Raw genomic sequence first — 16607 nt, 5'->3', positions numbered from 1 at the left:
TCAGAACTGACTAGGACATAATGACATTCCAAAACCAGCATGAAGTAAAGCAACACCCCGTCACCCTCTAGCTGTAGTGTTGCAATTTTCCCAGAACTGAATCCTTTTCCTGGAGAGGAAAGGAGATTAGGGGCTCCTATGACTTAGGGAATTTATAAGGATCAAGATGCTAATCAAGTTTCCCAGGCTCCATAAAGTCTAAAGATTTACACTCCTGAGAGCCCTCCACAGGGCTGTAAAAGCAGAGAACATTGTGGGGAAGTCTTCCCAGTGAGACAGGAGGCTCCAGGCATGTCCCCTGTATCAGCTGTCTCCCATGCTGGCTTTGGTGAAGCAATCGCCTTTGAATCACTGGAGCTCCTGTAAATGACCTCTCACCCCCAGGGTTACAGAGAACCCCAACACACTCACCGGCTCACCAGGCTAAACTTGCGTGAAACCCCCCATCATCAATGCCCTATCTGAAGTAAATAGACAAATGGTCACGTGCCAAGGAAAAATCACAGTAACACTGCAGAGAGAGAGAGAGAGAGAGAGAGAGAGAGAGAGAGAGAGAGAGAGAAAGAGAGAAAACATACCCAGGAAAGAATTCAAGAGAGCAGAGGAAACCAGTTTCATGTGAGAAAAAGATGAAGAGAGTGAAGAGAGAAGACACCTGGGAAGGAATCTATCATACTCAAAATGTAAGCCCTCAAAACAACCACTACTAGCAGGGAAAAGGTAAAACAATACACAATAATCCAACCAACTAGAAAAATATTCAAACGTTTTTAGGAATTAGCAAACCTCTCTCACTTACTAAATGAAAATTTTGTTAACTCTCCAATTAAAAGACAGACTAGCTGACTGGATGATAAACAAGATCCAGTTATCTCCCTATCCGAGAAACATGGTTCAGTGACTCTCGGTCACAGAGCCGAGTCATTTACCAAGCAAATGGAAGCAGCTACAATCAGGCTGGCACCACTATTCAGATAATTAGTAAAGCAAATGTGAAGCCAAAGTTAGCCACAGAGTGTTTAAAAAGACAAGCCCCTTAATCTTGATGGTGACAAAAGCATACATTGAGAAAGGGTCAGCCTCTGCAGCAAATGGCACGGGAAAAACTGGATCTCCTGAGCATGTAGGAAATAAAGTCTCACTCTGAACAAATGTGGATCAAAGACCTTAATGTAAGACTCTGAAAATTCTAGCGGGAAGCTTCAGGCTAGAAGCTTGAGCCAGGATTTTCTGAAAATAACATCAATAGCTCAGGAAATAATCCCAAGAATCAACCAATGGGACTGCACAAAACTCAGAACCTACTGCACAACAACAACAAAAATAACAACAGTGACAGTATTCAGAATAGAAGCTTTCAACAGCTCGGTACATGACAGGAAATCAGTATCCTGAAATTATGAAGTATCCCAAACACCAAACAAACCAAAATCCACATGCCCCAAGTCAATCAATAATGGACAAATTAACTGAATAGACATTTACCAATAAGACAAACACACTTGGGAAAGTGCTCAACTCCCTTAGCCATCAGAAAAACGCAAAGTAAATGCAAGAAACTAGTGCTGTCAGAGACAGCTGAGAAACAGAGCCTTATACGTGGCTGATGGCCATGTGGACTGGAAGGGCTGCTACAGGAACCTACTGATTCCTCAAAAAACAGAATGAAATTTAAAAAAACTAAGTGATCCTGTTGTACTGCTCCTGGATATATACCAGCAAGAATCCTAAGTATCTCAAAGTATTTGCAAATCCATGTTACTGCAGCACAATAGCCAAGATGTCCAATCAGAGCTCCATGCACACACACAAAAAATCTGATTATATTTTATGGAAGGGGAAGATATAAGTAAAAGGAGACAAATACATATTATATATGTGTGTGTGTGTGTATGTGTGTGTGTGTATGTGTGTGTATGTAAGTGTATAAGGAAGCCCATTATCTTGCATGCTAACTACAAAACTAAATACGCAAAAGAAATAAGGAAAAAAATAGAAATTTTGCCTAAAGGGATATAGTTCCATAGATATTTGATGTTATAATTAAATCTAACTTCAAATCACGAATTCACTTCTTGCTAGTTATGACCTAGAACCATTTGCTTGTCTGAATGTGAGATTTCTCACTTTGATTAAATAACATTCTGTTGGGTAGTGCAGACAGTTTAACTGAGATAGTCTATCAGGTGAACATACAATATAGTATATAGTTAGACACAGTCTGTGTGTCCAGTCACTCTGCTCTCTGATCTGATTTGAGTAGCAAGAGTATTATCCCATTAAAAAACATATATCCTGAACTCACTTAAAAGTTAACAAAAAGTTCCAAACAATAGTGTTTCTTATTCTTACCAAACAGACTAATGTTATAAAATTCTGGTAGGTGTTTGCTTTTTAGATTTACTTATTTTATCCAGTAGATAAAAGCACTTAATGTGCACATGAGATGATCTGAGTTCAATTCTCACGGAAGCCACTAGGAAAGACAGCAACTCTACTGAGAGCTGCCCTATGACCTGCACAGGTGAAGTTACATAGATGCGCTCCAAAGAAAACACACACACACACACACACACACACACACACACACACACACACACAAAACACCTCTGACATTTCTCAATATGCCTTAGATCCATGTGAACTGTCCATCCTATGCTATTGTATACCAGGAACTACTTTATAATGAAATGGCTTTTAAGTTTTTAAGCAACACTGAAGCATCAGAAAGATGTACCATACTTGTCTTCTATCTTATACACCTAAAATACCAACCAACTTTCCTCAAAAGAAAGGAAAGTCTACTCAACCATAAAGAATTAACTAAAATTCTCTAGAAACAGTATATCTAAAATATTTATCAGAAAAAGCCAAACTCACGATCTGATGTGAGGGAAATCCTCTTCAATTTTGCTTCCTGTGTTTTTGAAAATTTGTAGGGCAGCTTCTGCCACCTTTTCATCATCCATCTTCAGACAAGCCAGAAGGGATTCAAATGTCTCGGCAGAGTGAAATGAGATAGGGTGTGTAAAAGACAGCACCTACAAAGCGTTTAGAAACATTGCCTGTAAAATCTTTCCTTGTTTGTAATATACATGTAAAGAACATACTACAAATAGTACTAGCCAGAAATCATTTTAGGGTTAACTATGCTATGTTCCTGTGTGGAAGGCTAATATATTTGTAGTCAAAATAATTTGGACTTTGATAACTTATTTTTTTAAGGGGTAGGGCATAAGGGTAGGAGAAAAGGGGATATACAGAAAGTTTAAAAAAATATTACTCCTCCCACTCCCAAATAACCATCAGAAGAGACTAGGTTAGCTTTAAAAAAAAAAAATTAGGAAATGTATACCACCAGATCATACAAGGCACTAAGTACAGTAACCAGATCAACATGGTAAAAGCAGTAAAGGAAAGCATCGAGCAAAGCAGCAACAAGGTCGGTATTTTAAGAACCTTGACCCAGAGCCAGGCGGTGGTGGCGCATGCCTTTAATCCCAGCACTTGGGAGGCAGAGGCAGGCGGATTTCTGAGTTCAAGAGTTTGAGGCCAGCCTGGTCTACAGAGTGAGTTCCAGGACAGCCAGGGCTAAACAGAGAAACTCTGTCTCGAAAAAAAACAAAAACAAAAACAAAACAACAACAACAACAAAAAGAACCTTGACCCAGATCATAGCAGACTTTCAAGAGGCAGCAACACGCAGCTCAGCTTAGGAGAACACATTCTTAGCCTACGCACAGCCCTGTATCTGATCCCCACATTGCACAGGACTGAAATTGGTGGTACATGCTTTTAATCCCATCATCAAGGAGTAGACATACAAGGATTAGGAAGTCAGGGTTATCCTCAACTACCTACAACGTGAGGCCAGCCTAGGCTACAATGAGACCACCTCAAAAACAAAGTGAACAAAAAAGCTGCAATAGAGCTGGGTCTAGTGGTGCACAACTCTGATCCCAGCACTCAGGAAACAGGGAGATCACTGTGAGTCTGAGGCAAACCCGGTCTATACAGTAAGACCTGGTCTCAAAATACAACCAAATAAAACACGGGGAATAGAAAATTATTACTCCCAAGAAAAACACATACCTAGTAGGAGAAAATCACATCAAACATTTTTTGGTATATTCTTTCACAATAATAGCCATATTTAAATTAAAAAAAAAACAAACAAAACCTTGGGAGGAAGGGGCAGGCGGATTTCTGAGTTCGAGAGTTCGAGTTAACCTGGTCTACAGAGTGAGTTCCAGAACAGCCAGGACTATACAGAGAAACCCTGTCTCGAAGAACCAAAAAAAAAAAAAAAAAAAAAAAAAGAGAGAGAGACAGAGAAAAAACCTTTGGTTGTATGAGTGAGTGTGTGTGTGTGTGTGTGTGTGTGTGTGTGAGTTTGTGTGTGAAATATATGAGTGTGCTCGTCTATCTGTGAGTATGTGGTGGTCAGAGGTCACTCTGGGTATCTCTATAATTCTTCACCTTGTCTTTCCAAATGGGGTTTCCCACTGAATCCGTAGCTCACAGTTTTAGCTGGTGGAGCTGGCAAACAAGTCCCCAGGACCTGCCTGCCTCTGCCCCTCTTACACTGGGGATCCAAACACAGGTTCTCATGCTTATGAAGCACTTCACCCACTGAACCATCTTCTAAGCCCCATTACAGGATTCAAAGTGTAGGACAGTAAAATTTGAATACAAAATGGAAAAATACCAAACAGCATAAAAATTATATATATACATATATATATTCTTATTTCAAAGATTTGTAAATAATCAGAATAAACAACATTAACATTATTAACAAAGATGCAAATAAGAAAGCTAAAGGTTCATAAAATAAATATAAGTTTCAGGGAAATATATGATAGATATGATGGCAAAGATAAAAATCACTCAGGAAACTAATAAAGCATTTTTGAATATTCAATATCAGAGTATATATAATTTATAGTTTCATATGGTTTGAATATAAAATGTAGGTAACTGGAGACATGCCTATGAAAGACATAACTCCTTTACTCTGTCTCTAATTCCTGGCCGCCATAAGATAAGCAGTTGTCTCTGTTTTGTTGGTGCCCTGAGAATGTATGTGAGGCTATATCTAAAAGTGATGGTAGAGAATTGGTATGGAAAATGTCAAGATACTTTGGCATTTGGAATATAGCATGAAGATGACTGGCTGCTTTTAGTCAGCATTACAGGAAGAATAAGGAACAAAAAGACAAAACAAAGAATGTAAAATTTGCAGTTTACCTATGAAGAAAGTTGGGTTAAAGAATAAGTGGTTACCAAAGAGATCAACAAAAAGAAGCCAAATACTCTGCTTCAAGACAGTAGGAAGGATGTCATGAGGGCACAGACTCAAGAATATGAGAGCATGAAACCACTTGAAAGGCTTTAGCAAGAGGATTCTAATATGCCCTGCTCAGATAAGTGGTCGTTTGCCCAGAAATCACTTCCTAGCATGACTGCTGCAGACAAAGTCAACTGTGTCCAGCGCCTGACTGAATTCGGTGACTATGGCATCTTCCATCTGATGCTAGCTTTTCAGACATGCAAACTGCAACTGATGTGAGTCATGGAAATTTCCATGCAGTCTTCAAACTCAGATCAGATCCCCTATTGACAGCCCTGACAGAGTGATATGCAGCGCTAAGAGTGAACTCAGGGCTGTAGTGAAGACCCTAGAGAGGTGGAGATGCCAGTCCACAAAATGTCTGCTAAGGAAAATTCTAGCCAGTGCAGAGAACTAGCCCATAAGAATGATGATAAGTCCTATAGGAAGAAAGGGTATAGGGACAGGGCTGCTCATGCCCTTTGAAGCTCACACTGTGTGCTGCAGATGCTGGACTGAGTTACAGGATCCAATGCTTCCCTTGCTAGAATCTGACCTTGCTTCAGTCCCACCCCTCTTTTCTATGCACCCACTCCTCCCTTTTGGAACAGATAAGTATACCTTGTCCACATCAAAAGCATGTGATTTGTTTTTGACTTTCCACAAGTACTCTCAGAAAAGATGTTCCTTGATTCTCAAAGATTTTAAAGTTTAATTGTTTGAAAACAATGGAACTGCCAAAATCCCGAAGCTCCAATGAAATGGAAAACATGTTCTACAATATGAGATGAACGAGCTTTAGACACCAAGGGGAAATAGTATAGTTCAATCTACAAGTATGTCCCCTAGAGGCTCCTGTCTGGTCACAAGATGATTGGCATATGAAGACTAATTAGATTATGAGGATTCTAACTTCCCCAAAGGACTAATCCACTTATGAATTCACAGCTAAGGGGTGTCTTGGAAGGGTATATATTTTTGGAAGAGTATATATGGGGAAGAAACCCTAGACCTTTTTTTCCTCTGTGCTTCTCAACTGCTACAAAGTAAACATTTTTAGTCTATAACATGACCCCTGCCATGATAATCTTGCCTCACCTCAGGCCCAGAGACAAATGGAACCAAGTGACTCTGGACAAAGGTCTGAGAATCATGAGCCTAGATAAGTCCTTCTTCCCTCAATTTACTTTCTTAGGTACCTTGTCAAAGTGACGAAACCTGGCCACATAACATTCTACTCACTTGTCTGTAGTATTAACTGTGATGCTACAGTTTATAACCTAAGTATAATAATTTTTATTCATCAAATATTTTCAATTAAAAAGCAAAGAAAATTAAAAGTTCATCCAAATCAAAATTTTAAAGAAAAGATTGAGTTATCAGAAGGTATATAAACAATAAAAAATTAATGGAATCAGAAATTATTAATGTACAGAAGGATGACCACAAGTCAACACTGTAGAATTTACAATACTGTTTGTACTTCCACATTATGCTTGTAAACATTGAAGAGATTGGTACTTTCCCACACCAAGGATGGCATATAGGAAAATTTTCTTTGTAAAATGATATGAAAGGAGTATTTTTATATTTATATTATAAATTATTTTATATTTATATTATATTATAAATATATTATATTTATAATTTCTTTATGAAGAACATAGAGATTTATATATAAAAAATTATGTCTAGCTGGGCAGTGGAGGCGCACGCCTTTAATCCCAGCACTTGGGAGGCAGAGGCAGGCAGATTTCTGAGTTCGAGGCCAGCCTGGTCTACAGAGTGAGTTCCAGGACAGCCAGAGCTACACAGAGAAACCCTGTCTCGAAAAAACAAAAAAAAATTGTGTCTACAAAAATTTTAATTATATGTGTTTATCTCCAAGAAATTCTTGGACCCAGTAATGACATTCTGGCTTGAAAAAGACATTATACACAAATTTTATTTTAGTGCTGTTTATATGAATAAAACTTGAAAGTTCTACATAGCCAACAATAAGAGAGCAGCAACGGTATGATATGCCAAAGTGGAGCCGTCGCAATTCCACATTACTATTTTTGCTAGGAGCTAGCATGAACTAGGAGATTCCGTGTGACATGCTGCACCCCTCTATGAGACACTGTCACTGTATCTATTACATGGGAATTAGTGCTCAGAGGCAACTAACCTCTCAGACCATATCAATAACAGCTCTTAAAAATTTTATCACTGTGAAATGCTTATCCTTAACAACCAAAACCAAAACAAAATAGATCAGCACTTTGTAGGCTAAATAAAACTGCATCTTAACTAAATAAAACTAAAATGAAATTTAAAAACTATGTTTATGAAAGGCTTCTGAATACTTTGTTGTAACTGTTACATTGTCAACAATGTGGTGAGATGCACACAGTCATCAAAGGGCTCACTCTGAACAGCATCCTCTATCATCACTAGTGAGTCCTCGGGTTAGCCCTCTAAACTAACATTAAGTTTGATGACAGAACTTAGAACTGAAACATGAAGAAATTTCCATCTGATTATTTCTTTTAAACCAAGACACCTTCTCATTAGATTATACAACTTTGAGAAGTAAATCTCAGGAATAAGTGGTATAAGCCCCCAATGTCAGAATCTAGAAAGCAAGGCTAGCAGATCTGTACCTAGGTATCAAGTTTCATTCAGACCAGTCAGAGCTACAGTGAGGCCTTTAAAAACAAACATTCGGATCTGGCTGTCTACTCAGACACTTTAGACAAGTACTTACCTTGAGCAGCTCAAGGCCTGCCCTGATAGCTTGATCAGTTGGAACGCCCTCATCTTCATCATCTGCTGTTCCATCTATTGACTTATTCACTTGCTTGATAAGAGCACTAAAGGATGATAAGAAAACAGAAGTGTTATCTCTTCCAAGTATAATACACTAGCAGTATCTACTACTAATACATACATATTAAGTACCTACATATTAAGTAGCTACACAATATACAATATTTCTGTACGGTTGTTTTCATAAACATTGTCATAAAACAAATAACAGCAAAATATCTTTTCAAAGTATGTTCTCTTCCTTTACCCATTCAAATAAGACCAAAGTGCTACCTGATTTGCTCTTTTTGACGGCCATCTGTTCCTTTACTAGTGTCTTTTCAGTAGAAGGGCTAGCATTCTAAAACTATTTACTACATAATACTCTGTGTCCGATAAAAATCTAAGAGTTAGAAATCACAGACCTGCTGCTAAAACTGTAACAGATACAACAAAACCTTGTAAAAGAGACCATGAGAAAATCAGCAATGTTTTTCAGCTTTAGAAACAGGCTGATCTTGCTGTAAACAAACATTAGAAATGCACTGATACTGACTTAAAGCAATCATTTACACCAATGCGCAGTTGTTCTTTTTACAAGCATCAAGTAACAAAGTAACAGTATAGATATAAAACACACCAGAGTAAAAGTTTGTGCAATGTTCCTTAAAATATTTAGTAGAGTTGTTTCTTCAAAAATATTTTATTGGCTGGGCAGTGGTGGCACACACCTTTAATCCCAGCACTTGGGAGGCAGAAGCAGGTGGATTTCTGAGTTCGAGGGCAGCCTGGTCTACAGAGTGAGTTCCAGGACAGCCAGGGCTGCACAGAGAAACCGTGTCTCGAAAAACAAAAACAAAAAAACCCCAAAAACACAAAAAAAATATTTTATGCTCAAATTTAATATCAACAGTGGAATAAAGTATATCTGTCTCTCCAACAAGAATCTAGAATTTTCTTACATACAAAGTCTATTTTTTTGGCTGGCAAGATGGCTCAGGGTTTACCAGCATTTGCCACCCAGCCTGGTTACTTGAGCATCAGTCACAGGACACACAAGGTAGGAAAGACCCAATCCTGTAAGTGGTCCTGACCTGTGGGAGGAGTAAGGAGAGGAAGAGGAGGAAGAAGAAGAGGAGCTAGGAGAGCAGAGATTTAGGAGGATGAAGAGCCAAATAGGTATGGAGAGCAGTCACAGATAACAACTTATACTTAGGATAGTTAATTGGGAAGCACCTCTAATTGTATGGGCATATTGTTATTGAGCAATACCAAACATATAAAGCCTTTGATTAATATTTAAGCATTAGAATCTCATTTCCTACCGAGCCCGTGTGGATGGCAGGATGGCCTGGGCAAAGCCCAGCCTTGTGGAGACAGCGTGGAAGATTGGCAGAGCCATCTCCCACGCTGGCATCTCGTGGGTGGCAGGGCTGGTGTCTCTGGCCGCCTAAGCTGGTGGCGAAAATATGCTGCTGCCGCTCATGGCCACAGGCCTTGCCTAGTTGGGAACATGGCGGCCCCCATTCGGTGGCGCTGTTTTAAGTATCTCCAGCAACACTGACCTCCACCCGTGGGTCCCTGCAGATGCACCACTCTACACACACACATATACACAATCATGTCCACACTAAAAAATGTTTATTTCCCTCAAATATTTTCATTTACATACTGTTTTCCTAAGTAAGTTTTACCTTTTAAGTTTCCACAAAATGACTTTTCCCTACTTTCATACCTCCAATTACCCTCCAAAAAAATCTCCAACCTGAATCATATGGCCAACAGTTCCACAGTTCTTCTATAAAGTAGGAAAATTAAACATTTTAACTTTTGTTTTCTTCTATAATAATAGTAGGAAGGCCACAAGTAAGTAAACACACACACATATTAACAGTATCATCTAAAAAGAACTACAGAGAAAGTCAGAGACAGAATGACAGACGCAGAACGTAGCTGAGGAACATGAGTAATCAGACATACAGCCTCAAGGGAAGCATCAGCCAGAAAAACAAAAAATTGGCAAACTACTTTTAAATCTGCTTCAGTATTCAGTGAGGAACAAATGGCAAGTATATCATATGTAATGAAACACACTTTGTATGTTAAGCTAAGAAATTAACCCAAAAATAATAATAAAAAAATAATCAGTGAGGTGATACAAACAACGCTCTCAGAACAAGTGATTTTCTCTATCAGCAAGAATCAGCTAAAAAGCACAGAGGGTATTTACACTGAGAAGCCAAAATACATAAGATATTTAGGAATACAAGTTGCTGACAGAATCCCCATGTCCTTGGGGAACAGAAAGTCTGAACCCATGTACACTCCTGCCCATCTGGAAGACCAATGCGAGGAGAAGCAAAAAGCTTCCCTCTGTGAGACAAATCTGCTAGAAGTACCTCAGGAAAAAACAGCATGGGTCCATGCAAAACATATAAGAACTTGTCCAACAATGAGTAAACACGTCAAAAAAATGGATCAACTTTTTCAATAAATGATTAATTCAACTCACTATCATGTACAATAAAAACAGAAGAATCCTGAGGTCTCCATTAAACTTCAGACCAATTACAGATGAAAATGCAGAAAACAAAATTACTTAAGTCCAAAAGAAATCAAAACCCAAAAACAATTATGTAATTTACTATTAATTAATAGATCTAGAATAAAACGTTAGGATTAGAGCCTTAGCATTCTTGTAATCAATTAACAAAAAACAAAAAATGTTCCTCTGAGGTATCCATAGAAAAATAAAAGAATTCCCCCCAAAGAAATATAATTAGCCAAGAAATGTTTGGTGAAGTTTTTCTCCTTATTTAAATGTCTATCAGTTATAATAAAAACAAAAACAAACAAACAAACAAAAAACCTTAAAGGTATCACCATTCACCCATCTATAAAATGCAGAAACGGAAAGGCACTGTCCAGACAGTCAGACTGCCTGAGGAGACTAACACAGCATCTCTCTGAAGGCTCTGCAGCCATGTCCTGAGTCTAATTTAACACCTGCCACTGTTCCGAACCTGTAAGGCGGTTCCCATTCCATAAAGTCACCAAGAGAAATATTAAGATTCTCCCAGAGTTATCTGAAGTAGAAACTGCTACTTCTGGCTGCTCTTTATGCTCTCATATACCTTCTGGATAACTGTAAGTTCCTGAAACCAAAGGGCTGTTCTTGGTCCTCAGTCTGTCAGCTCATAGCATATACCTTACTTGTGAAAACGTTCACCAGTTTTAAGTTGTAGAAACCTTAAACAACCTGGTCTTCTTACTTCTCTCTAATTTCTATATTGTAAAAAGGTTTCCGTATCTGACCATATTATTTTTTATTCTCTATTCAATTTCAGCATAGCAGTCAATTTTCATAATTTCATTTCAAACTCAATGTTACTTGATAAACAAAAACAAAAAACTTAGCCAGGTGTGGTGGCTTATTCCAATAATCCCAGAATTTGGAGGATAAAAAAGCAGGAGGATCAGGAATTCAAGGTCATCCTCAGCTACAAGCTCAGTGAGTTCAACGACAACCTGGGCCACAGAGACCTTATCTAAACAAATACAAGACACACAGAAAGGGGAGAAAGGAAAGGAAGGGAAGAAAGTAAAAAAATTTCTTGCCATGTCCAAAGAATAATTACATGTTATCTACTTCAAAAAAGGGGGCGGGGTAGAGAAGGCCCTTTTTATTCTCTTCAAGATATCAGGATTCATTATGTGGACTTAAAACCTGTATTCCGACTCCTACCAGGGGTACTCTTTTTACACTTTCCTCAAGTATGTTCTTCGTATATTCTTCCCATCCTAGTAGCATCTATTCATAGGCCACCACAACAAAACCTTAAGTAATCTCTCTCCTCCACTCAGTACCCCAATCCGTGGTTCCCAAAGGATAAAGAGCAAACCAGAGCCCAAAGCTCAGCGTTAATAGCAGTCCACATCAAAACCCAGGCACACAGCACTCCCGCCTCTTTATACTGTACTGTAACAGACGGAAGTCAGCTTCAAAACACCCCCTGTATCCCTACCCAGTGACTCTGGCATGTAACTTCAATGCCTACGATACTCTATCTCCCACTTCCATAAAAGCAAAATCTTAGCTATGCTTTCTTCCTAGATAAAATGGTATCACCCAGAGATAGCCTTTTGAGCTCTCTGAAGTATTAAAGTGAAAGCAAAGTGAGAAAGAAAAGCTAGCCAAGTGAATATGAATGAATACAAGTTACACACACAAATATAGAGTATAGATGACTGCACATATAAATACAGATAAGCAGCTGACTTGGTGACTTGTGATTGACATGACTGTAATTGTGCATGATTGGAAAGCACTGAGGAATGTAAGATTCTTAAGTACAAATACCTGATGGATTCAGTATCTATGTGTACAGGAGCTATCCTCTCCAAGAGAAACTTGATCATTTCCAAGAAAGGATTTGTAGGCTGTTTAGGGTTGCCCAACTTCTTAGTTATTTCACGCTGAAATGCAGATTTGTAAATTATTATAAAAATATATGTAAACATATCATTATCTTAAAATGTTAAGAACCTATAACATTCTGTAATCCTAATACTGAAAAACACAACTCTATAGCTAAGCTTAAAAAAACAGAAACTAAGCCGGGCGGTGGTGGCACACACCTTTTAATCCCAGCACTTGGGAGGTAGAGGCAGGTGGATTTCTGAGTTCGAGGCCAGCATGGTCTACAGAGTGTGTTCCAGGACAGCCAGGGCTACACAGAGAAACTCTGTTTCGAAAAACCAAAATCAAACAAAAAAACTAATGGAAAGGAAATGTGTAAAACTCTTCATATAGGATAATTTCATTTTGAAATGAAATCCAATGTTAATGGCAACTCTCTCTGCAGAAGGATTATAATTTATCTGAATTGTTATTTAACATTTTGTAAATTGAAATAACGTAAAAACAAGGCAGATGTACTGAAAGAAAGAGTTCTATGCATGTCCACACATGGGTGTCCACACACGGGCTCTCCCTGCTGTCCCCTTACCACACAGCCTTCAGCCTGCTTGCAGGAGCATGTGGGACTAACAAGGGCTTCCAGCTGTTTCCGTATTTTCTCATCATCTTCCAAGACTTGTGTGAATTTCTTCATGAAGTCCTGGGCCTTACCAGGATCTGGCAAATTTCCTTAAAATAAAATAAAGTTTCATAATTTCTCAAACTGATAAAAAAAAAATACATTCTATTTTGTATTTCTAATTAATAATCCTTATCTACAAATTGCTCTTAGTTTAAAGGACTGGGAAGCATCATCAATACTTTCTGTAAGAAAAATTCACTTCAGAGAACATAGGAAAAAGCATCAGGGTTAAGAGACGTCCACAGGTTGAGCCTTTCTAAAGAGTTCCTGACATCACCTGAAGACACCGAGTGGTAGCCTAAGCAGCAGCCTGTTCCTTAGCCGTTGCTCACACTTTCCGGCAGAAGTCCCTAGGAGAGCCCATTTATTACATTCCTTACGTCTCCTTGGGCATTGTTAACACCATCCCCCGATTATCCACACGGACATGCAGCATGTGCTTACTGAAAGGCACTGAGCACACCATCCCAGTAGCATTGACTACTGCGTAAGTCACTATTGGCAAGAAAGGATCACTCTGCAGAATTCACCACAGCACTCCTCTGTTGTGTGCATCACAGCTCTTAAAGGAGCTAAGAAAATGGTGATCTTAACTGGTTCTGGTTTTCCTAGCAATTTAATTGCTCAGAGAAAACTAGACTAACATAGCAAATAAAAGAAATTATAACTATCTTTAATGTAACAGAAAATTTACAAGTCTCTGAAATCCTTAAGTCTGAGCAGTAATGACCACTGCCTGTAGTAAGAACACTGTCCTATACTAATCACATGAGATACCTGCTATGTGGTCCTTTCAAGCCTCTACATACAAGAAAAAAAACTAGCATAAAAAAGAGAGGACTAGTTTGGTGGCCTACACTTGGAAGCCAGTGGCAGGTGGATCTCTGAGTTCAAGGCCAGCCTGGTCTACAGCGTGACCAGGGCTATATGGTAAGAGTCTGTCTCAAAAATAAACAAACATGAGGACTCATATGAGTATCTGCATAATAGTTTTTTTTTTTTTTTTTTTAAAGATTTATTTATTTATTATATATGAGTACACTTGTAGCTGTCTTCAGACACTCCAGAAGAGGGCATCAGATCTCATTACAGATGGTTGTGAGCCACCATGTGGTTGCTGGGATTTGAACTCAGGACCTCTGGAAGTGTAGTCAGTGCTCTTAACCACTGAGCCATCTCTCCAGCCCGCATAATAGTTCTTAAAAAGTAAAATTTAAGCAGAAAAGTATTGGGAACAAGCTGTTAAAAGTTCTAATGTATAATTTTATATATTATGTTCCAAAGATTCCAAATAATTCATTGGAATTTAACAGTATTGAGGACTTAATAGTGTTTCTAAATAATTTAAGAGCCCCTTTACTGGAATAGGCATCATATTAAGGCCTGTTGTTTAGGAAAATGATATAAAGGATGGTGATATCAAAGAAGGAAAACAGAAACCATCACCAAAAAACCTAATTCAGCATTTTATAAATGCATAGGAACCCTTTTCTCTATACTAGTAACACCTGCAAGATACTAGCATCTCTGGAAACAGAATCTAGAAAAGATTTTATTTTCTAGAAGAAAAGTGAATACTGAATAATAAAAAAAAAAAAAACGACAACAGAGAATGGGGTCCTTAAGAGAATAATCCACAGCCAACTGCAGAGAACCAGACTAACAGCTAGAGAGCTTCCAGGAAGGGCTGGCTGAGACAGCTCTACTACCTGAGTCTCAGTGGCAGCTTAGTTCTGAATGGTCTCTTCAAAGTGGAATTCAGGAGAGCCGCCAAGTGACAGACACTACGTTATTGTACCTTGGTGTTCGCTCTAAAGCAGCTACAGTGTTTAGTTCAGCCTACAACTCTTTATTGCCAAGTGAAGTGTGGTACACCCACTCGACCAGGTGCTCCCAGTTCTCCTGTCAAGAAGCTGCATACAGCCGGGCGGTGGTGGCGCACGCCTGTAATCCCAGCACTTGGGAGGCAGAGGCAGGAGGATCTCTGAGTTTGAGAGTTCGAGGCTAGCCTGGTATACAGAGTGAGTTCCAGGACAGCCAGGACTATACAGAGAAACCCTGTCTCAAAACAAAACAAAACAAAACAAAACAAAACAAAACAAAACAAAACAAGCTGCATATACAGTGACCAGGTGAGGGGGAAAAGCAACTAAGGCCAGAGGCTGGCATCAACGAAGGAAACAACAATGCACACTCAACGTTCACAGCTAAGCTTATGTAATGACTTCATTCTCAAAAATAACACACATATTAAATTCTTTCTCAAACTTTCCTTATGTAATAAAGAAAATGTAAAAATCTTGACAGTACACAGAATAAATGGAAATCAGGGAAAAAGGAAAGTGAGTTGTCTATTGTATAGCAAGCAAAAACACTAATTTCTTAGATTATTACAATGTAAAATTAAAATAACTTAAATTATATAAATCCTCCAATTAACTTAAAATTTATAAAAGATTTAAAACACTTACTTGTAATAACCATCACTTTAGAAAATATGGCCTTGACACTGGCATCTGTCTGTAAATCACATACAAAAATGCACAATTAAAATTCACTAAAAAGAATATACAGGCATCTTCAACAATACTCCAGACCATGGTTGTATCTTTCTTTAGTTATCTTAAATCCTAGATAAATGGGTGGAGTTAAAAGTACAGAAGCCATGTGACCAGGCTAAGTTCCTATCAACAGGTAAGAAAGAACAGCTCCATCGTTTGTGATCTCCCACAAGTCACTCAACACTTGACATAGCTCCTAACAGGCTGCCTGAATCCTATTACAACTTCAATCATTCCTAAAATCAAACCATGTACATACAAGAACATGACATATTTCAGTAATACTTTTGCACTTTGCACCCCTCTAAGGTAATAAAAACTGGGTAACAAAGAGAAGCACTTCCAGATGCTTCTAACAGAAGCATGGTAATATTGAACCCATGCCTATTGACAGCAAAAGCCACTAAAGTAATGTTTAGGTGTCTATTATTAAGGAAAACAGATCCCAACAGGTTTTAGATACTCACTGACCATAGTTAAAAGGGTAACTTATGTTCAATGAAAATAAAAGGTGCTAGGCATGGTTCTGTACGCCTTTAATCCTAGCACTCAGAAAGCTGAAGCAGGAAGATATCTGTAAATTCCAAGCTAGCCCAATCTACTAAGTGAGTTAGTGAGATCCTGTTTTAAATATAGAAAGGGCCAAAGAGGTGGGGGTGGGAGTGGGGGTGGCACACACCCTTGATCCCAGGACTCAGGAGGCAGAGGCAGGTAGAATGCAAAGTTCAAGGCCAGCCTGGTATTCAAAGTGAGTTCTAGGATGACATAGTTACACACACACACACACACACACACACACACACACACACACACACACACACA

At 38.6% G+C, this 16607-nt stretch overlaps 1 protein-coding gene across 4 annotated transcripts in view; it reads right to left on the bottom strand.

The window, feature by feature from the left end:
* Positions 1-16607, bottom strand: part of Pds5b (PDS5 cohesin associated factor B) — a 132293-nt gene that overhangs the window by 35063 nt on the left and 80623 nt on the right. For all 4 annotated transcript variants that reach the window (XM_028779733.1, XM_028779735.1, XM_028779732.1 and 1 more), the window contains exons 15-19: positions 15696-15744; positions 13132-13271; positions 12483-12598; positions 8082-8187; positions 2881-3041 (exon numbers count right to left, since the gene is read on the bottom strand). In XM_028779733.1, coding sequence (XP_028635566.1) covers positions 2881-3041; positions 8082-8187; positions 12483-12598; positions 13132-13271; positions 15696-15744 — 572 coding nt within the window. The remainder of the gene's footprint in view (positions 1-2880; positions 3042-8081; positions 8188-12482; positions 12599-13131; positions 13272-15695; positions 15745-16607) is intronic.

The sequence above is a fragment of the Grammomys surdaster genome, unplaced genomic scaffold, assembly GCF_004785775.1.
Source record: "Grammomys surdaster isolate TR1022 unplaced genomic scaffold, NIH_TR_1.0 362, whole genome shotgun sequence".
In the NCBI taxonomy this organism is placed as follows: Eukaryota; Metazoa; Chordata; class Mammalia; order Rodentia; family Muridae; genus Grammomys; species Grammomys surdaster.
Note: the sequence above shows the minus strand (reverse complement) of the source record. Positions and strands in the feature narration are given on the sequence as shown.